The 23,119-nt window shown below is 36.1% G+C and overlaps 1 protein-coding gene across 1 annotated transcript in view; it reads left to right on the top strand.

Moving 5' to 3' along the window:
* RSF1 (remodeling and spacing factor 1) overlaps positions 1-23,119 on the top strand; it is a gene marked incomplete at its 3' end in the record, with an annotated part of 136,526 nt that overhangs the window by 63,519 nt on the left and 49,888 nt on the right. Inside the window, exons 3-5 of the mRNA XM_021717396.1 lie at positions 2,332-2,424; positions 6,699-6,904; positions 17,807-17,961. Coding sequence (XP_021573071.1) covers positions 2,332-2,424; positions 6,699-6,904; positions 17,807-17,961 — 454 coding nt within the window. The remainder of the gene's footprint in view (positions 1-2,331; positions 2,425-6,698; positions 6,905-17,806; positions 17,962-23,119) is intronic.

The following is a 23,119-nucleotide window of genomic DNA, read 5'->3' on the forward strand; positions in this document are numbered from 1 at the left end:
CAAAATTATTTTTAAAATATGCAGTTCAGTGTTTTTTAGTATATTTACAAGGAGTGTGCAACCATCACCATATCTTAATTTCAGAACATTTTTATCACTCTGAAAAAGAAATCACCTGCCCATTAGTAGTCACTTTCCATTTTTTTCCTTTCCCTGCCCACTGACAGCTGCTAATCAACTTTTGTCTCTGTGGCTTTGACTATTCTGGACATTTCATATAAATAGAATCATGCAATATGTGGCCTCTTGTGTCTGGTTTCTTTAATCTAACATGTTTTCGCAGTTCTTCCATGCTGTAGCAAGCATCATTACTTCATTCCTTTTTATAGCTGCATAAAATTTCATTGTATAGATATACCACATTTTGTTTATTCATCTGTTTGTGGATATTTTAATTGCTTCCACCTTTTGGCTGTTGTGAATAATGCGGCTGTGAACATTCATGTACAAGTTTTTGTGTGGATGTATGTTTTCATTTTTCTCATGTAAATACCTAGGAGTAGAATTCTAAGTAACTAATTGTTGACATTTGAGGAATTGCTGAGCTGTTTTCCAAAGAAACTGCACTATTTTACACCTCCACCATCAATCTGTGAATGTTTCAGGTTTTTCAGTATATCTTCTCCAGCGTTCATTGTTATCTGTCTTTCCACATTGTGATAAAAATGTCTGTTAAGATCCTGATCTTTTAGCTTTTGTGCCCTAAATACTGTATATAAGTAAAATTTATACTGTATATAAAGATATAATCTCTTTAGGGTCATCCTTGTATAATATTCTAATTTTGCTTTTCTCTCTATATCCCAGGTTTTTTTCCTCTCTATAAAATATAGAACTGTCAGTCAGAGGAGGTGTGGCACTCTAGTGAATGGGGAACTCATTCTTCCTGTGAGCCTTTGAAGACCTCTAGTAGTTCCTGGCCACAATGCTTGTTTTATATTCTTTTTCTATCCTAATACTGAACTCCTATGATTTTATTATACAAATTGGTTTTTTAAAAATTACACTAGTGTGCAGACTAGAAAAAGGGTAGCCCATTTGGGAGAGCCATCCAGGTATTATTGCTGGGATGCAGTGGTCTTATAAGCAGTCCCACTTGCCTGCTTGTTTTTCTCCTGTCTGCCTGTCTAGCCCATGCTCTATGATAATCTCTTGCCTTGTGTTGGTTCTTCTCCTTTAACCCTCATTATGTTTTTTGCTTTTTGAATTGCAAAAATGGAATAAAATCGCTAGGCATTTTGTATGATTTTTCATGCCTACTTAATAACCTTTGAAGATCAATATTATTTCTGTTTCAATTTTATTGCTGAAAAAACTGGCTGGCAGAGGTCATTGACTCATTCTCATTTCTTTGTATTCATCTCCCTTATCAGCTTCTTCTGAACTCTAGCTTAAGAAGAGCTGCTGAAATGGGTGAAAGCTTCCTGTACTGATTTTTTTTTCTTCTCCCTCATCGGAGTCTTACTGGAGTGCAGTGTTAATAATATAATAATAATAATAGTCTTACTGGAGTACAGTGGCATGCTCACAGCTACTGCAGCCTTGATCTGCTGGGCTCAGGCGATCCTTCCACCTCAGCCTTCCAAGTAGCTGGAACTACAGGCATGTGTCACCACGCCTAGCTAATTTTTTTATTTATTGTAGAGACAAGGTCTTGCCAGGTTACCCAGGCTGGTCTAGAGGATTAGGCTCAGACAATCCTCTAGCTTCCACCTTCCAAAGTGCTGGGATTACAAGTGAGAGCCAACATGCTGGGCCAGGGTCTTCCTGCACTGAATTTTAACTGGTGTGGTAATGCAGATCTCCTTCAGTCTGTTGCAGGGCTCTGGTTTGCCTGAAATGCTTGTGTAGAAAAGAAGCCTAGATATTTAAGTTAAAGCCTATTATAGAAGATCTTGTATGCCAAGCAATGGAATTTTTACTTTACCCATAAATAGGAAGACCTTGAGATAGACCTGGTTAAAAGTATGTTTATAATTTTGCATGTTTTATGAATAAACTGTTGTCCTTGACCTCAAGGAACTTCCATCTATTTAGAGAGATGGAATCAAATAATTACTCTCATGTGGAAAAATGTGCCCAAAAAGTATGTATAAATTTCTTGAGAGCAGAAGAGAGAGCTACAGAGATTGTTTCTTACCTTAAATTCACTTATCAAACAATAGTAAACATTTCTGATGGGTTTAAGTAATACGCATTTTAGGGTAGAATTAGATTGGACTGTTAAGTTAAACTCTTTACTTCATAAATATATATTAACAAGAACACTTAGCATAATTGTACAAGCCTACTGATGTTTTTGTGTGTTAAGATATTACCTTTCTCTGACAGATATGCCAAGAGTTTAACAGCACCTGGGCATGGGAGATGGAGAAGAAGGGCTATCTTGAAATGAGTGTTGAATGCAAACTTGCACTCTTAAAGGTAATGCATTCATTATTCGTTATAATTATTTTAATTTAAAATTTTACCTCTGACTCTTTCTGGCTAAGTTGGAAAATTAAAAAAACAGACATTTTTATGGAAGAGTACAATAGAGTCTTTCCTTCTTTTTCTTGGAGATGGAAACAATCTGTTCTTTAAATTACTGTTTTTTATTGTTTTTCAGTGCATAGGCATATCTAGGATTAATTATCTTTGCCTGTAGGGACATTCAGGCAGGCTATTGCCCCAATGTAGTTGTATTCGTTGTTTTCAGCTTTCACAATCATTGCTGTATACTATAAACTATGGTTAATCTTTTACTCCTTTACTAAATTAACAGTTTGATACTGTTTTCAAGATGACTAGGGACATGCCATTTTGTGCTTAATAAAACCTTCACATAACCAAACCCACTTGATTAAAATTGGGCATCTCAAAGTAGGCTTTTATTTACAAGTTTGTGTTTCCCTTTTCCTGCGCACTTCCTAGTGTTGGCTCTAATTAGCAGCAAAGTGGCTAACATAATAGAGGGGAAAAAATACTCTTTGTGAAAATATTAATGAAGTTTTCATTACTTCTAAAATTTACAATGTTTTATTAGTAGGTTTCTCATTCAAGAACCTGAAGACTTTATGATTCTTAAAATATGTCAGTGCATATATTATTATTTTGGAGACAGGATATGACTATATGTTATTTTGTTATTATATGTTATTTACTTTTGGAGCCTACACAAGGCAAGATACTTAAGATACTTTTCTAAGAAAACCAAAAGTCATAGTAAACTCAGATTTCAGGGTGTATTACCCTGCAGACTCATCTGTCTCTAGACCAGCTTGTTGTCCCCAGGATGATTCATTGTGGGTCAGAACAAAGTTATAGAACTTCTAGCCATCATTTTTATTAATGTCAACTTTTGAAATAACTTTTTGTACATTCCTATAATGTGTGTAACATGTTAGCATACATTGTGTATTAGTATGTATTATGTATTTATAGCTACATAATAAATGTATATAATATATATAACACATGTAATTATTCAAGATGTATTATAAATTTTATTAGTGGTAGGGATGCGTGATCAAAAAAGTTTATAGACTATTAAGGATAGCTGATATAGGCAAAGGCCAAGGGGCTGTGATAGGAAGGAACTTCATGTATTGTCTGCCTGTGTAGAGAGACTCAGGGGAGGAATCCAACTTTGTAACCTAATCATATACAAAATGTATAACAAAAAACTGGTCAATTCTTCTGATCTATTATGTGAATATCCTTTTATTAAGAGAATTCTCCAGAGCTATCAGTCAAAGACTACTTTCCTTGAAAACTGCATATGTCTGAGGCTTTCAGAAGCAGATATTTCTTCTAAGAATAATGTTCCTGTAAAGCTGGAGTAGATAAATTTTATACTATGACTCCTGAACAACTAATGGGTTAAAAAATAAGTTAAAAGGGAAATTTTAAATATCTTGAGACAAATAAAAATAGAAACAGGCCAGGCGTGGTGGCTCAAGCCTGTAATCCCAGCATTTTGGGAGGCGGAGGTGAGAGAATTGCGTGAGCTCGTGGGTTTGAGACCAGCCTGGGCAACATGGTGAAACCTCGTCACTACAATAAACAAATAAATAAGCCAGATGTGGTAGTGTGTATCTGTAGTTTTGGCTTGGAAGGCTGAGGCGAAAGGATCACCGGAGCCCAGCAGGTCAATGCTGGGGTGGCCATGAGCAAGCCACTGCACGCCAGCCTGGGCAATGGAGTGAGACTCCAACCCAAAGAAAAGAAAAGAAAAGAAAAAAAACAGATCTTGTGAAGATTTACAGGATGCAGCAAAAGCGAATCCAAGAGGGAAGTTTATAGCAATAACTATCTACATTAAAAAAGAAGAAAGATTTTCAATAAACAACCCAATGTCTCACTCAAGGAACAGGAAAAAGAACAAAAAACTGAGTCCAAGTTAGTAGAAAGAAGGAAACAACCACGATCAGAACAGAAGCAAATGAAATAAGACTAGGAAAAATAATAGAAAAGATAAACAAAACTAAGAGTTGATTTTTGAAAAGATAAACAAAATCAACAAATATTTAGCATGACTGATTAAGAAAGAAAGAGAGAAGACCCAAATCAGAAATGAAACTGGAGACATTACAACTGATATCACAGGCATACAAAAGATCGTAAGAGATTACTATGGACAATTGCTTGGATAAGGTAGAAGAAATGAATCAATTCCTAGAAACATACAACCTATGAAGACTGAACTATGAAGAAATAGAAAATCTGGACAGATCAATAACAGGTAAGGAAATTGAATCAGAAGAAGGCCCAGGACCTGATGGTGGCTTCATTCCCGAATTCCACCAAACATTTAAAGAGTAACTAATACCAATCATTCTCAAATTCTCATTCGTTTTATGAAGCCAGCAATACTCTGATACCAAAGCTAGATAAGGACACTACAAGAAAAGAAATATCCCTGATGAACATATGCAGAAACCCTTAACAAAGTGCTAGCCAACTATATTCAACAGCACATAAAAGGATCACTTACCATGATAAAGTGGTATTTATCCTAGGACCCTGGGATGCAAGAATTATTCAACATATGCAAATCAGTAAGTATAAGATTAATAGAGTAAAGGACAAAATAGCTTTATCATATCAATAGCTATTAAAATCATATCAATAACTGCAGGAAAAGCATTCGAGAAAATTCAATTTTGCTTTCACAATAAAAACTCACAACAAATTAGGTACAGAAGGAATATATTTCAATCCAAGAAAGGCCATATATGACAAGCCTACAGCTTACATCATAACAACGAAAAACTGAAAGCTTTTCCTCTAATATCAGGAGCAAGGCAAGGATGCCCACTCTCACCATTTCTATTCAACTTAATACTGGAAATCCTATCCAGTACAACATAGTTATTATGGAAAAAAGCATGAAGATTCCTCAAGAAATTAAAAATAGAACTACCATATGATTTAGCAGTCCCTCTACTAGCTATATCCCCAAAGGAAATGAAATCAGTATGTCGAGATATTTGCACTTTTCTATTCACTGCAATATTACAGTAATCATAATAGCCAAGAAAGATATGGAATCAACCTGTGTCCACAAGTGGATAAATGAATAATGAAAAGAATATGACCATGTCTTTTGTGACAACATGATTAAACCTGGAGGACATTATGTTAGGTGAAATAAGCCAGGTGCATAAAGAAATATCCCGTGATCTCACTTACATGTGGAATCTAAAAGAATTCATAGAAACAGATAGTAGAATGCATAGAAGCAGATAGTAGAATGATGTGGTTACCAAGGATTAGGGAGGGAGGTGGGGGGCAGGTTGAGAAGATAAAGTCTAAGTTACAAAAGGTCAGACAGGAGCAATTAGTGTAGGAGATCCTTGTATAACATGATAACTATAGTTAATCACAACATATTGTATATTGAAAGTTGTTGAGTAGATTTTAAATATTCTCACCTCAAAAAAGTCTAACTATGTTAGGTAATGGATATGTGAATTAGCTTGATATAGCCATGTTACATTGAACACAAATATCAAAATACCATAAATGTTTTCAATTTTTGTCAGTTAAACATAATTAATTTTTGGCCGGGCATGGTGGCTCACACCTGTGATCCCAGCACTTTGGGAAGCCAAAGGCACAAGGATTGCTTGAGCCCAGGAGTTCAAGACCAGCCTGGGCAACATAGCATGACTTCGTCCCTACAAAAAAAGTAATTAGCCAGGCATGGTGGCATGTGACTGTAGTCCCATCTACTCAGGATGTCAGCATCCTGACAAGTCATCTAAGCCCAGGAGGTCAAGGCTTCAGTGAACTATGATTGTACTACTGAACGACAGAATGAGACTGTGACTCAAAAATATATATTAATTTTTTAAAGATTAAATTTAAAAATATTAATCCATGAGGCAATTTGGGAGTTCATAGTCTTTTGAATTATAACTTGATTTGTTTGTTAGTGGTCATGTTAAAACTATAAATTGGTGTGATATTAATATAAAATGTTACCTTAAAATTTATCTTTTTTCCCCTCAAAGTGTTTATCATGGAGAATATCTGTTTTCATTGGTTGTATTAAACAGTTTGTTTGAAAGGGCAGGTGAGGATAGTGAAAGATGTGTATATTATGTGTCTTCTGTCTGCTCCTGTCTCTGAATCAATTCTGTGGTTGTATCATATTTCCTGTAGTGGAGAAACATTGATAAGGTATTTTAAGCTGTGTTATGACTGTTTTTCAGTACCTCTGTGAGTGTCAGTTTGATGACAATCTGAAATTCAAGAATATTATTAATGAGGAAGATGCTGATACTATGCGTCTCCAGCCAATTGGGCGAGACAAAGATGGCCTCATGTACTGGTACCAGTTGGATCAAGATCACAATGTCAGGATGTACATAGAAGAGCAAGATGATCAAGATGGCTCTTCATGGAAATGCATTGTCAGGTATCTTTTATTGGAATCTTTTTACATTTATTTATGTGTTTCATACTTTGATGTCTACTAGAATGTAATTTATGAGATGAGAGTAGTTTTTTTGTTTGAGTGTGGGACTTTCTGTGACCTAGCTTAGTGCCCAGTACACTACGTATAGTAGGCACTAAATTTATTACTTGTCAAATAAGTGAATAAATTTTGTAGTTCACTCCAGGTGAGAACATACACCTCATACCTCAGGAAACCAAAATATACATAATAGTATATAAAATAATATGCACAGAAAAACATGTTAGACAAAAAACACAAGGAAAGCAGTGTTTGGTTATAATTTGCCTGTAGTTTTCTAGACATTAGAAAATTTATTTCTATTTCTTTTAATTTGTTTGATTTATATTGCCACATTGTATTTTCTACTTTTGCTCTACCTACATTTGTTTATTGCAGTTGTAAGGAAATCTCAGAAGCATCATGTTTTTGTCATATGTATCTTTTAAAAATTTTTTTGATTTCTTGTGTTGACAGATATATTTGAACAGAAACATTTAATGTATAATCATATAAGTAATAAGGAATACTGGAGACTTTATTCAGAATCTTTATGTCTTTAATCTTCTATTTTGTAACATTATTATTTAGAAATATTGCATCACTACCCACAGTATATATTAATTTTGAAAATATCAAGCCGGGCTCGGTGGCTCAGCCTGTAATCCCAGCGCTTTGGGAGGCCGAGGTGAGTGGATTGCCTGAGCCCGCGGGTTCGAGACCCGCCTGGGCAACTTGGTGAGACCTCATCTCTACAATAAATAAAAAATTAGCCGGGCGTGGTAGCGCGTGCCTGTAGTTCCAGCTACTTGGAAGGCTGAGGCGGAAGGATCACTGGAGCCCAGCAGGTCAAGGCTGAAGTGACCAGGAGAAGCCACTGTACTCCAGTCTGGGCTGCAGAGTGAGACTCCAACTCAAAAAAAAAAAAAGAAATCATCAGAGGTCCTGTAAAGTAGGAAGAACTCATGGATATCTGTCTATTCCCTGGCTTCCCTTCTTTGACATTAACTCATCTGTTTTTTGCCCCATTTTTAATTTTAGCAGATTTGTGTTAGTAATAATTTATTAATGCTTTGATAAATAGAAATTTACTTTCATTTGGGTCAGAAAAACTCACTTTTCATTCCTAAAGAATAAGTATGAATTAAATGACCTTATGTCTTTGCTTTTCTTTTTGTTCTTTGAGTCAGGGTCTCACTTCTCACTCTGTTGCCCAGGCTGGAGTGCAGTGGCATGATCACAGCTCTCCTCAACCTCGAACTCCTGGGCTCAAAGAATCCTTCCTCCTCAGCCTCCCAAGTTGCTGGGACTACAGGCATATACTACCACACCCTGTTAATTATTTATTTATTTATTTTTTATAAAAGACAAGGTCTTGCTATGTTGTCTAGGCTGGTCTCGAGCTTCTGGGCTCAAGTATCCTTCCCCTCTCAGCTTCCCAAAGTATTGCAGTTACAGGTGTGAGCTGCTGGCCAGATGAGCTCATGTTTTATAAGCTTGTGTCACTACATGATTCTCCTTGTCATTAATTTGCTAAAATTCTTCCTATGTATATAAATACCAAATGGAGTTCTGTTCATGGTATTATACCATTTCTATTGTTTCCCATATCAGCCTTGCATAGTTTTTTAGCATATACTCTTTCCTACTTTATAGATTAAGAAAATATGGCAGCAAAATATTTATGATTACTCTGGATCAGTCATACATGCTTAAAACAACATTTAATGTACACTGTTTTAAATAGATTATACTCCAATGCCTAATATGAGATTTTTAGAATTATCAGTTATGTTTGTGTTTATCCATCTACCATTTGTTGGCACATTATGGTCATCCCATGGTATCCATGGGGGATTGGTTCCAGGATCCTCAGATACCAAAATCTACAGAAGCTTAAGTCACTTATATAAAATGGTGTAATAATTGCATATAACTTATACATATCCTCTCATATACTTTAAAACATCTCTAGATTACATATAATACCTAAGATACATATAATTATGTAAATGCAATGTAGAGAGTTGTCATACCATCTTTTTTGTATTTTTTATTGTATTATTTTTAATTTACTAATTTTTAAAAATAATTTTGATCCAGGAATATGGAGGACAGGCTATACTTAATTTATCTGAGAGTCATTTTCCTGTACTTAAAAATGAAGATTATAATACTTCCTCAGTAAAGTTGTGAGGAATTTACGAGAAATGGTGCAGGGACCATAATACATCCTTAATAAGCCTTTTCTTTCCACTTTTTTTCTTTTTTCTTTTTTTTTTTTTGAGTCAGAGTGTCACTATGTCATCCAGGCTGGAGTGTAGTGGCACACTCACAGCCACTGCAGCCTTGATCTGCTGGGCTCAGGTGATCCTTCCACCTCAGCCTTCCAAGTAGTGGGAACCACAGGCACACGCCACCATGCCTAGCTTATTTATTTATTTATTTATTGTAGAAACAAGGTCTTCCCAAGTTGCACAGTCTGGTCTCAAACCTCTGGGGTCAGTCAGTTCTGTCACTTTGGCCTCCCAAAGTACTGGGATTACAGGCGTGAGCTACCACGCCCAGCCTCCACTTTTTAAACTATTAGCTTTTCTTGTAAAATTTCTAAACCCCAAAATTGAAACTTAGTTTTTTTTAATTAATAAATATTTATCAGCCAAAAGGTCAGAATTCCAACCATGTTGCTTTTGCCTCTTCTCATTATTGACCTGCTGAGCTCTGGTGATCCTTCCGCCTCAGCCTTCCAAGTAGCTGGAACTACAGGCATGTGCTACCACACCTGGTTAATTTTTTTGATTTATTGTAGAGATGAGGTCTTGCCAAGTTGCCCAGGCAGGTCTCGAACCTGCGGGCTCAGGCAATTCATTCACCTTGGCCTCCCAAAGCGTGGGATTACAGGCTGAGCCACTGAGCCCGGCCATGAATATTATTTTTTACTAGTGAATGAAAAGTATCCTCCTTTTGCTTAAAACTAATTTTTTTTTGAGTTTGAGTCTCAGTCTGTCACCCAGACTGGAGTGCAGTGGCTGCTCCCGGCCACCGCAGCCTCGACCTGCTGGGCTCCGGCGATCCTTCCGCCTCAGCCTTCCAAGTAGCTGGAACTACAGGTGCGCGCTACCACACCTGGCTCATTTTGATTTATTGTAGAGATCAGGTCTCACCAAGTTGCCCAGGCGGGTCTCGAACCCGCGGGCTCAGGCAATCCATTCACCTCAGCCTCCCAATGCGCGGGATTATAGGCTGAGCCACCGAGCCCAGCTAAAAACTATTTTTTAACACTATTATTTTCTTGAGTATCAGCTAGTGTTAGAAACATTTCTACCTAATTCTTAAAAGATGATTATATAACAAAAATTGTCTAGTCTTTAGAATTGTTTTTTAAAGCCAATAAGTCAGCCTTATTAATGATTGATATTATTATTCATCTAATAAGTTGAACTTTGCAACTTAAACAGAATTTTTTTCTAAAAATGGGAATCTACCAAAAAAGGGATAACCTTTCATATTTGATCGTCTTTTGAAAATTTAATACCATAATATCACTGCAGTCTTAAAACTCCTATTGTTAAGTAGCAATTTCCATTTCTGCTTGTTGCAAAATTAATAATATAAATCTATATTAGATATTTAAGATAGGAGGCAGTTAATTTATAGATCAATAATTATATTTTTAAGTTGGCCGGGTATGGTTTCTTGATGCCTGTAATTTTAGCACTTCGGAAGGCCGAGGTGGGAGGGTTGCACGAGCTCAGGAATTCAAGAGCTGCCTAGGCAACATAGCAAGACCTGGTCTCTACAGAAAGTGAAAAATTAGCAGTGTGGTGGTGTGTGCCTGTAGTCCCAGCTACATGGGAAGCTGAGGTGGAGAGATAGCCTGAGCCAAGTCAAGACTGCAGTGAGCCAATGATGTGCCACTGCAGTCCAGCCTGGGCAATGGGGTAAGACCCCCAACTCAAAAAAAAGGAAGAAAGAAAAGAGAATTTTTTTTTTTTTTTTTGAGTTGGAGTCTCACTCTGTCGCCCAGATTGGAGTGCAGTGGCTGCTCCCGGCCACCGCAGCCTCAACCTGCTGGACTCTGGCGATCCTTCCGCCTCAGCCTTCCGAGTAGCTGGAATTACAGGCGCGCGCTACCACGCCTGGCTCATTTTTTGATTTATTGTAGAGATGAGGTCTCGCTGCCCAGGCGAGTCTCGAACCCGCGGGCTCAGGCAATCCGCTCACCTCAGCCTCCCAAAGGCGCGGGATTACAGGCTGAGCCACTGAGCCCGGCTGAAAAGAGAATTTTTAAGTTGAAACAGCTACAAATAGTAGAAGTGCTTACATTTCCTTGTCTCGTCTCATCTCGTTTCCTCTCTCTTCTTTCTCTTTTTTTGCGACAGTCTTTCTCTGTTGCCTAAGCTGGAGCATAGTAGTGCCATTTTAGCTCACTGTAACCTCAAACTCTTGGGCTCAACTGATCCTCCTGCCTCAGCTCCCTGAGTATCTAAGCACATCTCGCCCAGTTGATTTATATTTAAATTTTTAAAAGAGGCAGGCTCTCCCTATTTAGCCCAGGCTGGTCTTAAACTCCTGGCTTCTACTGATCCACTTAGGAAAAGTAGTTAAATTTCATTGAACCCTTTAAAATTGTCAACATTTCAATATTTTTACCTCTAAAAATGGTGGTGTCTATGGCTTAACCAAGTATTATAACAGGTTTCAATGACAAAAATAAGCTCTAGTTCATGTCCTACTTGTTCCTGTTAGTGTTGCAACAGAATTGCCACAGAAGAAAAGTATTTGCTATAGTTATCTCACCCCTAATGTAGTCTTTAACAAAAGAAGATAAAAGAACAGAAAAATGTATGTATTTTCTACATCTGAACAAATAACATGTAATAAGTGATATTATTCACCCTAGGAAATACTGTCAATAGAATTTCTTGAGGAATGAAAAAGATGACACACTGGTAGTCTTTGGTTATTAATGATAAGAGAATTTTAGTAACTAGAGATCTTGAATAGACCAGACTCCATCATATGCTTCTCAGGATCAAAGAGGATCTACAGACTAAGGAAGATAAAGTCATATGCAGGCTGTTGAGTGGTTACTTCATAAAGAATATATTCATATATAGCCAATATGCACAGGGAAAAGTGTTCTGCATCATTATTCATCAGAGAATTTCAAATTAAAACTACAGAGCGGTACCACTTTACCTCTGCTAGAATTAGTAAAATGAAAATGGCTTGGAACATTAAATGTTAGCGAGGATCTGAGTCAACTGAAATTCTGCTGATGAGAATGCAACCATTTTGGAAAATAGTTTGGCAGTTTCTTAAAATGTTAACAAATGTTAACAAACTGTTCTTCCATAACCCATCAATTTCACTCCTGGATACTTATATTAGAAAAATGAAAATATGTTCAGAAGGCAGGGCACAGTGGTTTATTTACACCTGTAATCCCATTGCATTGGGACACCAAAGCCAGGAATTTAAGACAAGCCTGGGCAACATAGTAATTAAAATGTTGGGCATGCGGACACGTACCTGTAGTTTTAGCTACTCCGGAGGCTGAGGCAGGAGGATTGATGAGCCCACGAGTTCAAGGTTACAGTGAGCTGTGATTGTGCCACTGCACACCAGTCTTGGCAACAGAATGAGACCCTGTCTCAAAAAAAGAAAGAAAACATGTCTGCAATAACCTTGTATTAGAATCTTCATAGTACTTTATTCTTAACAGTACTTATATAATGAATTATTACTAAGAAATAAAAAGGAATGAATTATAAAACTATATGGATTTGTCTTTTAAAAATCTTGTGTGAAAGAAGCCAAAAAGTACATGTTGTGTGATTCCATTTATTATAAGTTCTGGAATTAACAAAATTAATCTACAGTAATCAAAACTCTGATTTCTTCTAGCCTTGGTGGGAGAGAGAGATTCAGTAGGAAAGAACGGATGGGACTTTTTGTTTGCTTGTTTTGTTTTGTTTGTTTGTTTGTTGAGTGGGAGTCTCACTCTGTCGCCGTAGCCTCGACCTGCTGGGCTCTGGCGATCCTTCCGCCTCAGCCTTCCGAGTAGCTGGAAATACAGGCACGTGCTACCATGCCTGGCTAATTTTTTTTTTATTTATTGTGGAGATGAGGTCTTGTCAAGTTGCCCAGGCGGGTCTCGAACCCGCGGACTCAGGCAATCCACTCACCTTGGCCTCCCAAAGTGCTGGGATTACAGACTGAGCCACTGAGTCCGGCCCGGATGGGACTTTTTAATGACAATATTAATATTCCTTATCTTGATTGTGGTGTCTATTCCACGGTATATGCATTTGTCAAAATTGATGAACTGTTATCTAAGATAGGTTTATTTTACAGTATGCAAATTATACCTAAGTACAAATATTTTAACCATTTATAATGGTTTGGCAATCATTTTCAAAAAGCTGAATTCTAAATAGAGTATACAATTTCATGTACCCATAATTACAAACTGTGAAGACGTTTCTAAATCTAATGTGTATAATCTGGCATATAGCACAATAATTAAGATGGACTCTGAAGTTAGCCTATCTGGAATTCAGGCCTGATGAATTGTATTAACTTACCATAGGCTAATTATGATAACTCTCTGTGTATTCTCAGTTTCCTCTTCTGTAAAATGGGAATAAGTTAGTACCTATGTAGTCGGGTTATGCTGGAATTATATGAACTAATTTATATAAAGCTCTTGAAGTAATGCTTGGAACATAGTACTCATTTGTTAATGTTGGCTTATGTTAATTGGACAGCCGTTGGTGTTACTAATTAATACCTTTCTTGGCCTTCACAAAATTTTCTTTTTCCCTACTGAGTAGTTTGGAATTCATACCAAAACGTTACAGTATTGTTGCTGAATCCTGGAATTATATATTACAAATATTTATAAAAGTCTTGTTATATTTACACTATGCTATGCTTTGTAGATGTAAAGACGTGATCCCATTTCTTAAGGAGTTCTCCTTGTAGTAAAAGGTTTCAGTACAGTAGATCATGGATTGTCAGGCAACCTGTGATGAAGATCACCTAAGGGTGCTATGGAAGAACCAGACTCTTTGCCCATACTTGGCATAAGATGATGCCTGTGCTCGACTTTGTTTTATCTGTTTCTTTTTGTTATTTCTTGTTGAATCCAACTCTTAGTTCAATTGCTTCTGAAAGGTTTAGCACCTACCACTAGCCCAAACTGTGAACATCTTTTAGCCAGGGAGAAATTATATTTCACACTATAATGGTTAGGATGTTGTATACCATTTCATCAAATTAACTTAGAGCACAGATAGAAAAATATAAGAGTTTAAAATCTAGTTAAGTTAAAATCAGTAACCAATCTGCCTAAAATCGAGCTTTCAACCTTTCTACCCCAAGCTTGTCTCATCTGTTACTAGCAGCCATATCTTTAGTGTCTTGGTCCAGAATCTTGGGGCATATCCATGACTCCTTTTCTCTCATTCCACATCTGCTCTTATCAGTAGATTCCATCAGCTCCCCATGCAGAATATATCTAGAGTTTGATCACTTCCCATCTTCATAGCTGCATTCTTGTCTATGCTATTATCTTTTTAAAAGTATGTACAGTTGAGTGGGAATCTGCTAGGGGAGTGCAGAGGCGGGATTGGCAGTAGTGGGAATCTGCAGGGCAGGGGGCATGCCTCATCAACAAGGGTACATGCATAATGAACATTTGTATTTCTAACCTTGAATTGTACCCCACATCTTTAAAATAAAAAAAGTATATACAGTTGAATGGTTTTTAGTATATTCACAAGTTGTGCCACTAGTACCAGGATATTTTTCTCACCTCAAAAAGAAACCTTGTACCCATAAGCCGTTTTCCCCATTCTCCCTTTTCTCAGTCCTTGACAGCCAGTAGTCAATTCTTTTTCTACAATTTGCGTATTCTCAATGTTTCATGTACATAGAATCATACAAGTTACCTTTAGTGTATGACTTCTTTGAGATAGCATAGTGTCTACAAGATGTAGTGTAAATCATAACTTTATTTCTTTTTTATGACTGAATAATATTCCCTTATGTAGATATACTAGACTTTATTTATTCATTTTATGCTTCTCTTTGAAAGACTAATTGGAGTTAGCCATAGAGAGCACATTCCAGGCTAAGAGAACAGAAGCTCAGTCACCTGACATCCTGACCTAAGAGAGCTTGGTATTTTGGAAGATCATATCTGATTTAGTATGCCTTCAGGAAGGTATGGTTTGTAGAACAGAAAGTGAGGGAGGAAAGGCAGAATAGCTGGATTTTTGTTAGGGTCCATAGTCTGCTACAAAAGGTCCTGTAAGTAATGTTAAGAAACTTGGATATGATTTGAATACAAGGTATACTTATGAAAGTTCCCTGTGACTAGTTCAAATTTAGGATTAAATATTTTTTTCCTCTAGCATACTAAATCTAATTGATCAAAATAGAAGAAACCCAAGGATAGGTAGTTTTCTGTTTTCATATAATAATGTCTACTTGAGATTTGTGTTGAGATACATTAATCAGATTAAAAGCCTTTTAGGGGGCTGTTCTTTAATAAATTTTACTGCTAAATTCTTTATGCATAGAGTAGTGGAAGTAATTGAAATGGATTTTCCTAGTAATATTAGCTCTCATGTTTTGAAGCTTTTACCAATAGATATGGTGAATAACTACAATATACTCTTCACTTCCCAGCATGACTTAAAAAAAAAAACACAAATAGATTAAGGCATTTATTGCATATGGAATTCTCAACGAAATATAGGTAGCAATAACGTTACAAATAGAGCTTTAGGTTGGAAGTAGGTTGTAGATATGAAATTAGGAGACAATTTATGTAAATTCTCTGAGTCTTAATTTTCCTTTCTGTAAAATGGAGGCAGTACCTGACAGGACTTGGAGAGAATATCTAGTCTGATCTTCTACTATTATATTATTAAAATTCTAGACTGTTTATTATATATGCTCATATGATATTTATGAACATGTCTGTTCATTCTCATGTGCAATAAATGGTTGTCATTTTAATTTCTGAAAGATGCCTATCAGTGAAAATGTATTACTTTTGTTGGGAGGCCAATTTAACAATACTGAAGAGAAGAATCCAGTCTTTTATAGATAAGAAAACTGCCCGAGCATGGTGGCTCATACCTGTAATCCCAGCACTTTGGGAGGCTGAGGTGGGAGAATTGCTTGATCCCAGGAGTTCAAGACCAACCTAGGCAACATAGTGAGACCTTGTCTTTACAAAAAATACAAAAATTAGCTGAGCATGGTGGTGCATGCCTATAATCCCAGCTACTCAGGAGGCTGAGACAAAAAGATTGCCTGAGCCCAGGAAGTCAAGTCTGCGGTGAGCTGAGATCAAACCACTGCACTCCAGACTGGGTGACAGAATGAGACCCTGACTGGAAAAAAGAAAAGAAAACCTCAGTTTTCTAGTGAGGACAAAACTTGTCCAGGGACACATAGATCTATAATCGTTGAGGAGCAAGGATTCCATTTATCCATTAAACTTATTTTTTAGAGCCTGCTTGATAAGGCAGAGTCCCTACTGTCAAGCAATAGAGTTTAACTGGCATGGAGGTGGAAAGGGAGAGGAAGGTAGGGGACATATGAAACATGGCTAATAAGAAAGCAAGTCATTTCATCTTAACAGTATATTCGATTCGTAGAGTTATTTACACTTTGTTTGGAGGATCACGGTGTTGATCAGTTAAGCTAGTGGCAAATCTAGAATTAAGTTTTCCAGCTCTTAGTCTAGGATTTGCTTTTTATCCTCCCCATTACATACTGCTTGTCTGAACAGGAAAAATATCAAAGTGAGGTTTCTAGTTGTAAGCAGCATTTAAATTAATGATCCCAGCCAGGTTTGGTGACTCAGCCTGTAATCCTGTGCTTTGGGAGGCCGAGGTGAATGAATTGCCTGAGCCCACGGGTTCGAGACCTGTCTGGGCAACTTGGTGAGACCTCATCTCTACAATAAATCAAAAAATTAACTGGGCGTGGTAGCGTACGCCTGTAGTTCCAGCTACTTGGAAGGCTGAGGCGGAAGGATCGCTGGAGCCCGGCAGGTCGAGGCTGCGGTGGCCAGGAGCGGCCACTGCACTCCAGTCTGGGGGACTGAGTGAGACTCCAGCTAAAAAATAAAAAAATAAAAAAATAAAAAAATTAATGATCCTACATCTTTGCTTATGATACTAAAAATATAGATTTTTATAGATAAGAATTTTATTTATTTGGAATTTTCTGGTATTGTTGAATCAGTTGAATTCTCTTCTTTTAGTTATAAACTAAATTTGACAAAACACAGTCAGTAACCTGAATTTTTATGTTTTTGAACTATTATTAGAACTGACATTTTGCCATAATTTTTCACAAAGTTCTGGATCATAATTTTATAACAATATCAAATGCTCTTCTCTCTGAAGGTAGAAAAGAGAGTTCTTCTTTACAAATGAATCACGAGCTAAAGAAAAAACACTTCTTCCATCAGGTTTTATACTGATTTTATCTCCTTAGAGATTAGCTACAACTTTTTAAAGTTATCGTAACTTTGATTTTTGTTTAATTTTGTTTCTTCTTTTCCTTTCAACCAAAGAAGTCTTCATGGCCATTCCATTCAGTAGAAAGAATAATCTAATATTCCTCTTTGGAGAATAGCATATTTTAATATGTGTTTTTCTTAGTACTTATTTTTAAAATTCAAGGTTGATTAGGGCTAGCTGTACCAGTGTTTTGGATGTTCTTAATGTATTTTTCTTTTTTTTTAATTTTAACTTCTAATAGGTGTTATTCAGAAAGTTCTTTAGAACAGGAAAAAGATTTTTATGCTGTCTTATTTTTTCCCTTGTTTAGAAATCGAAACGAGTTGGCTGAGACTCTTGCACTCCTGAAAGCACAAATTGATCCTGTACTATTGAAAAATTCTAGCCAACAAGACAACTCTTCCCGGGAAAGTCCCAGCTTAGAGGATGAGGAGACTAAAAAAGAGGAAGAAACACCTAAACAAGGTTTTTTTTGTGTGTTTTGTTTTGCTTTGTTTTGTAATCTCTTCCATCTTCTTCCACTCCTCTTCCCAACTATATAATTCTGAATTTCTATTTCAATTTGAAAACTTGGGAGCCTTCCCATGAAAGGAGGTTAATTTTCTTTAATTAAATGAAAAAAGAGGCCAAAAAAAAAAGAAACCTATCAAATATGTTGCTCTTTTACATAAGGTGTTTTTAAAACTGTAATTAAAAATGTTCCAATAATCAAATCATAAATTTTTTTATTGTGGCAAAATATACATAACATAAAACATAAAATTGACCTTTTTAACTATTTTTAAGTATACAGTTCTGTGGTATTAATTATATTCACACTGTCTAGCTGCTCCCATCACCACTTTCCATCTCCAGAACTTTTTTCATCTCCCCCAACTGAAACTCTGTACCTATTAAACACTAACTTCCCTTTTTCCCTTCTCTTCAAACCCTGGCATCTGCCATTCTACTTTTGTCTCTGAATTTGAGTATCCTAGGAACCTCATGTCAGAGGAATCATATAATGCTTGTTCTCTGGGGCCAGGCTTATTTCACTTAGCATATTGTCTTCAAAGTTCATCCATATTGTAGCATGTGTCAGAATTTTCTTCCGTTTTAATAATACTAAATTACTGAATAATATTTCCTTGTATGTATATATCACATTTTGTTTATCAGTTCATCAGTCAGTGGACACTTGAATTGCTCCTGCCTTTTGCACATTTGTGAACCATGCTGCTATGAGCATGGGTATACAAATATCTCTTTAAGTTCATGCTTTCCCTTTTTGGGGTATATATCCAGTGTGAGATTATTGGATCATATGGTATATGTATTTTGAGGAACCACCATACTGTTTTCCACAGCAGCTGCATCATTTTACAATCCTACCAGAATTGCCCAAGGACTCCAATTTCTTCCCATCCTTACCAATACTTGTTTATTTTCTGTTTTTTTTTCTTCTTAATAATAGCCATCCTAATGTGTGTGAAGTAGTATTTCATTGTAGTCATTAATTCCTAATGACAAGTGATGTTGAACATCTTTTCAAGTGTTTATTGGCCATTTTTATATCTTCTTTGGGAAAATGTTTATTCAAGTCCTTTGTCCGCTGTTTAATTGGGTGGTTTGTTTTTTGTCATATGTTGAAAACTCCTAAGTTTATGATAATTGTGACTGTTAAACTTGAATTTTTATTAAGTTTTCTAATTTAACTAGGTAGATCAAATTCTGACCTTTCTAGGAAGATCCAACCAAGTCCTGATCTCTCTAGAAGGAAAGAAACCAACTGAAATTTTGACTAACATCTTTTTAGTTAATAATTTGTTATTGATAACCTTTTAATGACGAAGGAATTTACTTTCCTTATCATATTTTCTTCCTTTGCTCTTAGTTTGCCTCTACTGTTTCGATTGGAACTGAAAAGGCACTGTGTTCTTACTTTATTTGATGCATTGTGGAATCCATTTACATAAGCATCTCATATATGCAATCTTGCTTGAAAAGACGGAATTATGCCTTTCCATATAGTATATAATTATGTTCCTATATAGTAAACATTCCTTTTAGCCAAAATCCTGATTATTGCCCTCCTTTGATCATTTTTTATATGATTTCAGATATCTCTGATAGTTTTACTTGCAAGACCAATTTCGAATTTGAAAAATTTTTTCCTACATGTTAAAATTAAATTTGAGATTACTCAGTAAAGCATAATAATTTGAAAGTAGTCTGAACCCCCTATTGAATTTCCAGACTTTTTTAGTTGTATTTACCAAGGATTAGTTCTAATTTTACACTTAACATTATTTGTTCATTTGTTCATTCTTTCATGTACACATTCTCATATACAATTGGAAGCAAAATCAGTACAGAAATTTAAGAGGCAGACCAGGTGCGGTGGCTCACACCTGTAATCCCAGCACTTTGAGAGACTGAGATGGGAAGATTGCTTGAGCTTAGGAGTTCAAGACCAGCCTAAGCAACACAGCGAGATCTTGTCTCTACAAAAAATTGACTGGGTGTGGTAGTAAGTGCCTGTAGTCTCAGCTTCTCAGGAGGCTGAGCAGAGGATTGCCTGAGTCAAGAAGGTCAAGGCTGTGGTGAGCTGTGATTGTGTCATTGCACTCCAGCCTAACTGACAGAATGAGACTCTGACTCAAAAAAAGAAAAAGAAAGAAATAAAAGAAAAGTAAGAGGCAATTACTTCTATTAGGAGACCTTAAATTTGACACTGATCTTGAAGGGAGACTCATTGTATAAAGTACAAAGAAAAATACAGCAAACTATTTTTTTTCAATAAAGTTCTTCCTAATATTTAATTCTAATATTTCTCTGTGGGGCCTTGTGGTAGAGGATGGGAGATCTCAACAATAACAACAGTAACATTTATTGGGCACATCCTGTTTTCTTTGCAGTCTACCAAATGCTGCATATGGATTTTCATTTAATTCTCATAACAACTCTTTGAGGTAACTACTACTATTATTTTAATTTTACAGACGAGGAAATAGGGACATTTATAAACTTGCCCCAGATCTTATACATAATAAAGTGTCAGAGCCTAGATTTGAACTTTGATCCTTAACTATGCTCTTTAACTAGGGTTATCTAGAGTCATACTTCTCAAATTGTAGTATTTATATTTGGATCTTTATAAAATACAGAATCAGATGGAGTGGGTCTTGGGTGTTTGCTGACTGATCATTTTAACAAGGACTTATGATGCTGCTGCTACCGGTTAGAGGATCACACTTTAAGTAGCAAGGTTTATTGAGTCAGTCTTCTAACTTTTGAAACGAACACAACAAAGGCTTTTATACAATTGTCTCTGAAAACATTTCTCAATGAATACTGATTTTATACCTTTCCTCACAAATAAGAGAAAACAGTCTGTGGGTGATGACGTCCGTTGAAAAAGTAGAAGAGGAGGAGCAGGACATTTTATTTTCTGTGTTTCTGTCTTTTAAATAGGGCTTTTCTGCCTTTCTTGATCTAACTATAAAATGCTTCATATTTATTCATTCACTCAGCAAATGTTTATTGATAACCTTCTGTGTGCTAAACGTGGATTTCAGTAAACAAAGCAGACTAAAATCCTTGCATTTGTAAAACTTACACTATAATGGATAAGATAATAACATATGTAACACTTAGCAGTGTCAATACTGTCCTAAGTGCTTTACATATATTAAATCATATCATCTTCACAACAACTCTGTTAAGTAGTAGTATGTTATTATTCCCATTTTTTTCAGATGATGGAAATGAGACAAGATAATTTAAGTAACTTTTCCAAAGTCACACAGCATGTTAGTGGCAAACTCAATATTCAAATCTAGGCAGTCTGCACTGTGCACTTTTGATACTGCACTTATGTACCATTTTAGTCCCCAAAGCCCTGTCTCCCACCCTGTTTTCTCAAGTGGAGTTACTGTAATCTGTTTATGGCAAGACCAAAGAAAATGTGATTGTGGTTTATAATTTTTATTGCTCTCATATGTAAACAAACATTGTCCATAGGCTGACTTGAGGATGTGATGTGAGGTAGGTAGGACAGAGTAGGTTGAAAGCTAGAAATAGTCCTAAGGAATGTCTAATGTAGTTAGAGTTGGTGAAGCAAAATGTGACAACAGCTAAAAACTAAGCGAGTGAATATTTAGAAATCAGAAAGCAAGAAATAGAAATTTTGGAGAGAGAAAATAAACAACCATTCTTATTCTTATAGCTAAAATAGAATCTTAGTTTAATTGCCATGCCTTGTATCTAACTCCAGGAAGGTAACTTTTTCTTATTTTTGTATAGGTGCAAAGGGGGAATGTATTACCTGTAAAAGTGGGCAAGAAATTCAAAAGTAGCAGCAAGGGGCCTGTAGAATTCATCAACTAAATAAGTTGGCTTTGTTTCAATGATAATTATAATTGTCTTCTGAAAAAGTCTTAATTTCCTAGACTGAACTGCAGAATCTCATAATCTGACCTCTATCTCTCTGTTTAGTGTTGGCTCCTCCTATTTCTTACATGAGTAATGGTTCCGGATTATCTAGATGCTTGTATTTTCTCCATATGTCTTGGGCATTCTCTTCTGGGTGCTTATGCTAGTCTCTCCTCAGATGTTATTCTCTCCCCACCCCCCTGTGAAAAGTTTCATTATACATCAAGGGCTATTGGAATTCTCACCTTTTTGGTCCCTTTATTTATAATATTTTCATACCACTTATATTAGGGCCAGTTATAGTACCAGACTTGAAGTTGTCAAATACCTTATGAATTGTTCTTCTCAGTCTATGGTATACTTCCAAGTAAGTGTTAAGTGTTATTTCAACACTTTTATGACTGTTTAAGATTCAGTGTGTCAATTCAGATACCACACTACCTGGAAGAAGTTGTGCTGTACAACACTATGATATTATATATTTCTACTCTATATTGAGTTACTGTATTCTAGTTTAGAAAAGACCAAAAAGTTAAAAAAGTAACTTTTGGGGGAAGACAAAGTTGAGGGAAATTCAACTAATCTTTAGTTTTTTTTCCTATTAATTTGCAAAACACTGTCCTTTTGTTAATTTTTGCAGTCACATATGCTTCTGGCAAATGTAAGCAGATAAGGGTGTATGATCTGAGAATCTCTTGTAGAGAATAGAGTTAGCAGACTGGTAGCTCATAGACCCAGTTTGGCCTGAAAATGTGTTTATTTTGGTTTGTAAAGTCTCGCTTTGTTTTTTAAAAAAGCCAAGGTAACATTCACCATTTTGAAGTGTATAATTTAGTGATTTTTAGTATATTCACTGTTTTGTGCAACCAGTGCCACTATCTAATTTCAGAACAGTTTCATGACCCTGCAGAGAAGCTGTACACACTAGCAGTCACTTGCCATTCCTCCCCACCCTCAGCCCCTGGAAATCATTAATCTACTTCCTTTCTCTATGGATTTGCCTCCTTTGGATGTTTCATATAAATAGAATCATACAATATGTGGTTTTCTGTGCCAGGCTTCTTCTATACAGCATAATGTTTTCAAGGTTCATTCATGTTGTGGTATGTATCAATATTTCATTCCATCTTATGGATGAGTATTATTCCTTTGTATGGATATGCCACATTTTTATCTGTTCATTACTTGATGGACATTTGGGTTGTTTACG

Source organism: Carlito syrichta, unplaced genomic scaffold (genome assembly GCF_000164805.1).
Source record: "Carlito syrichta isolate Samal-C Ts95f unplaced genomic scaffold, Tarsius_syrichta-2.0.1 Scaffold309725, whole genome shotgun sequence".
NCBI classification, from domain to species: Eukaryota; Metazoa; Chordata; class Mammalia; order Primates; family Tarsiidae; genus Carlito; species Carlito syrichta.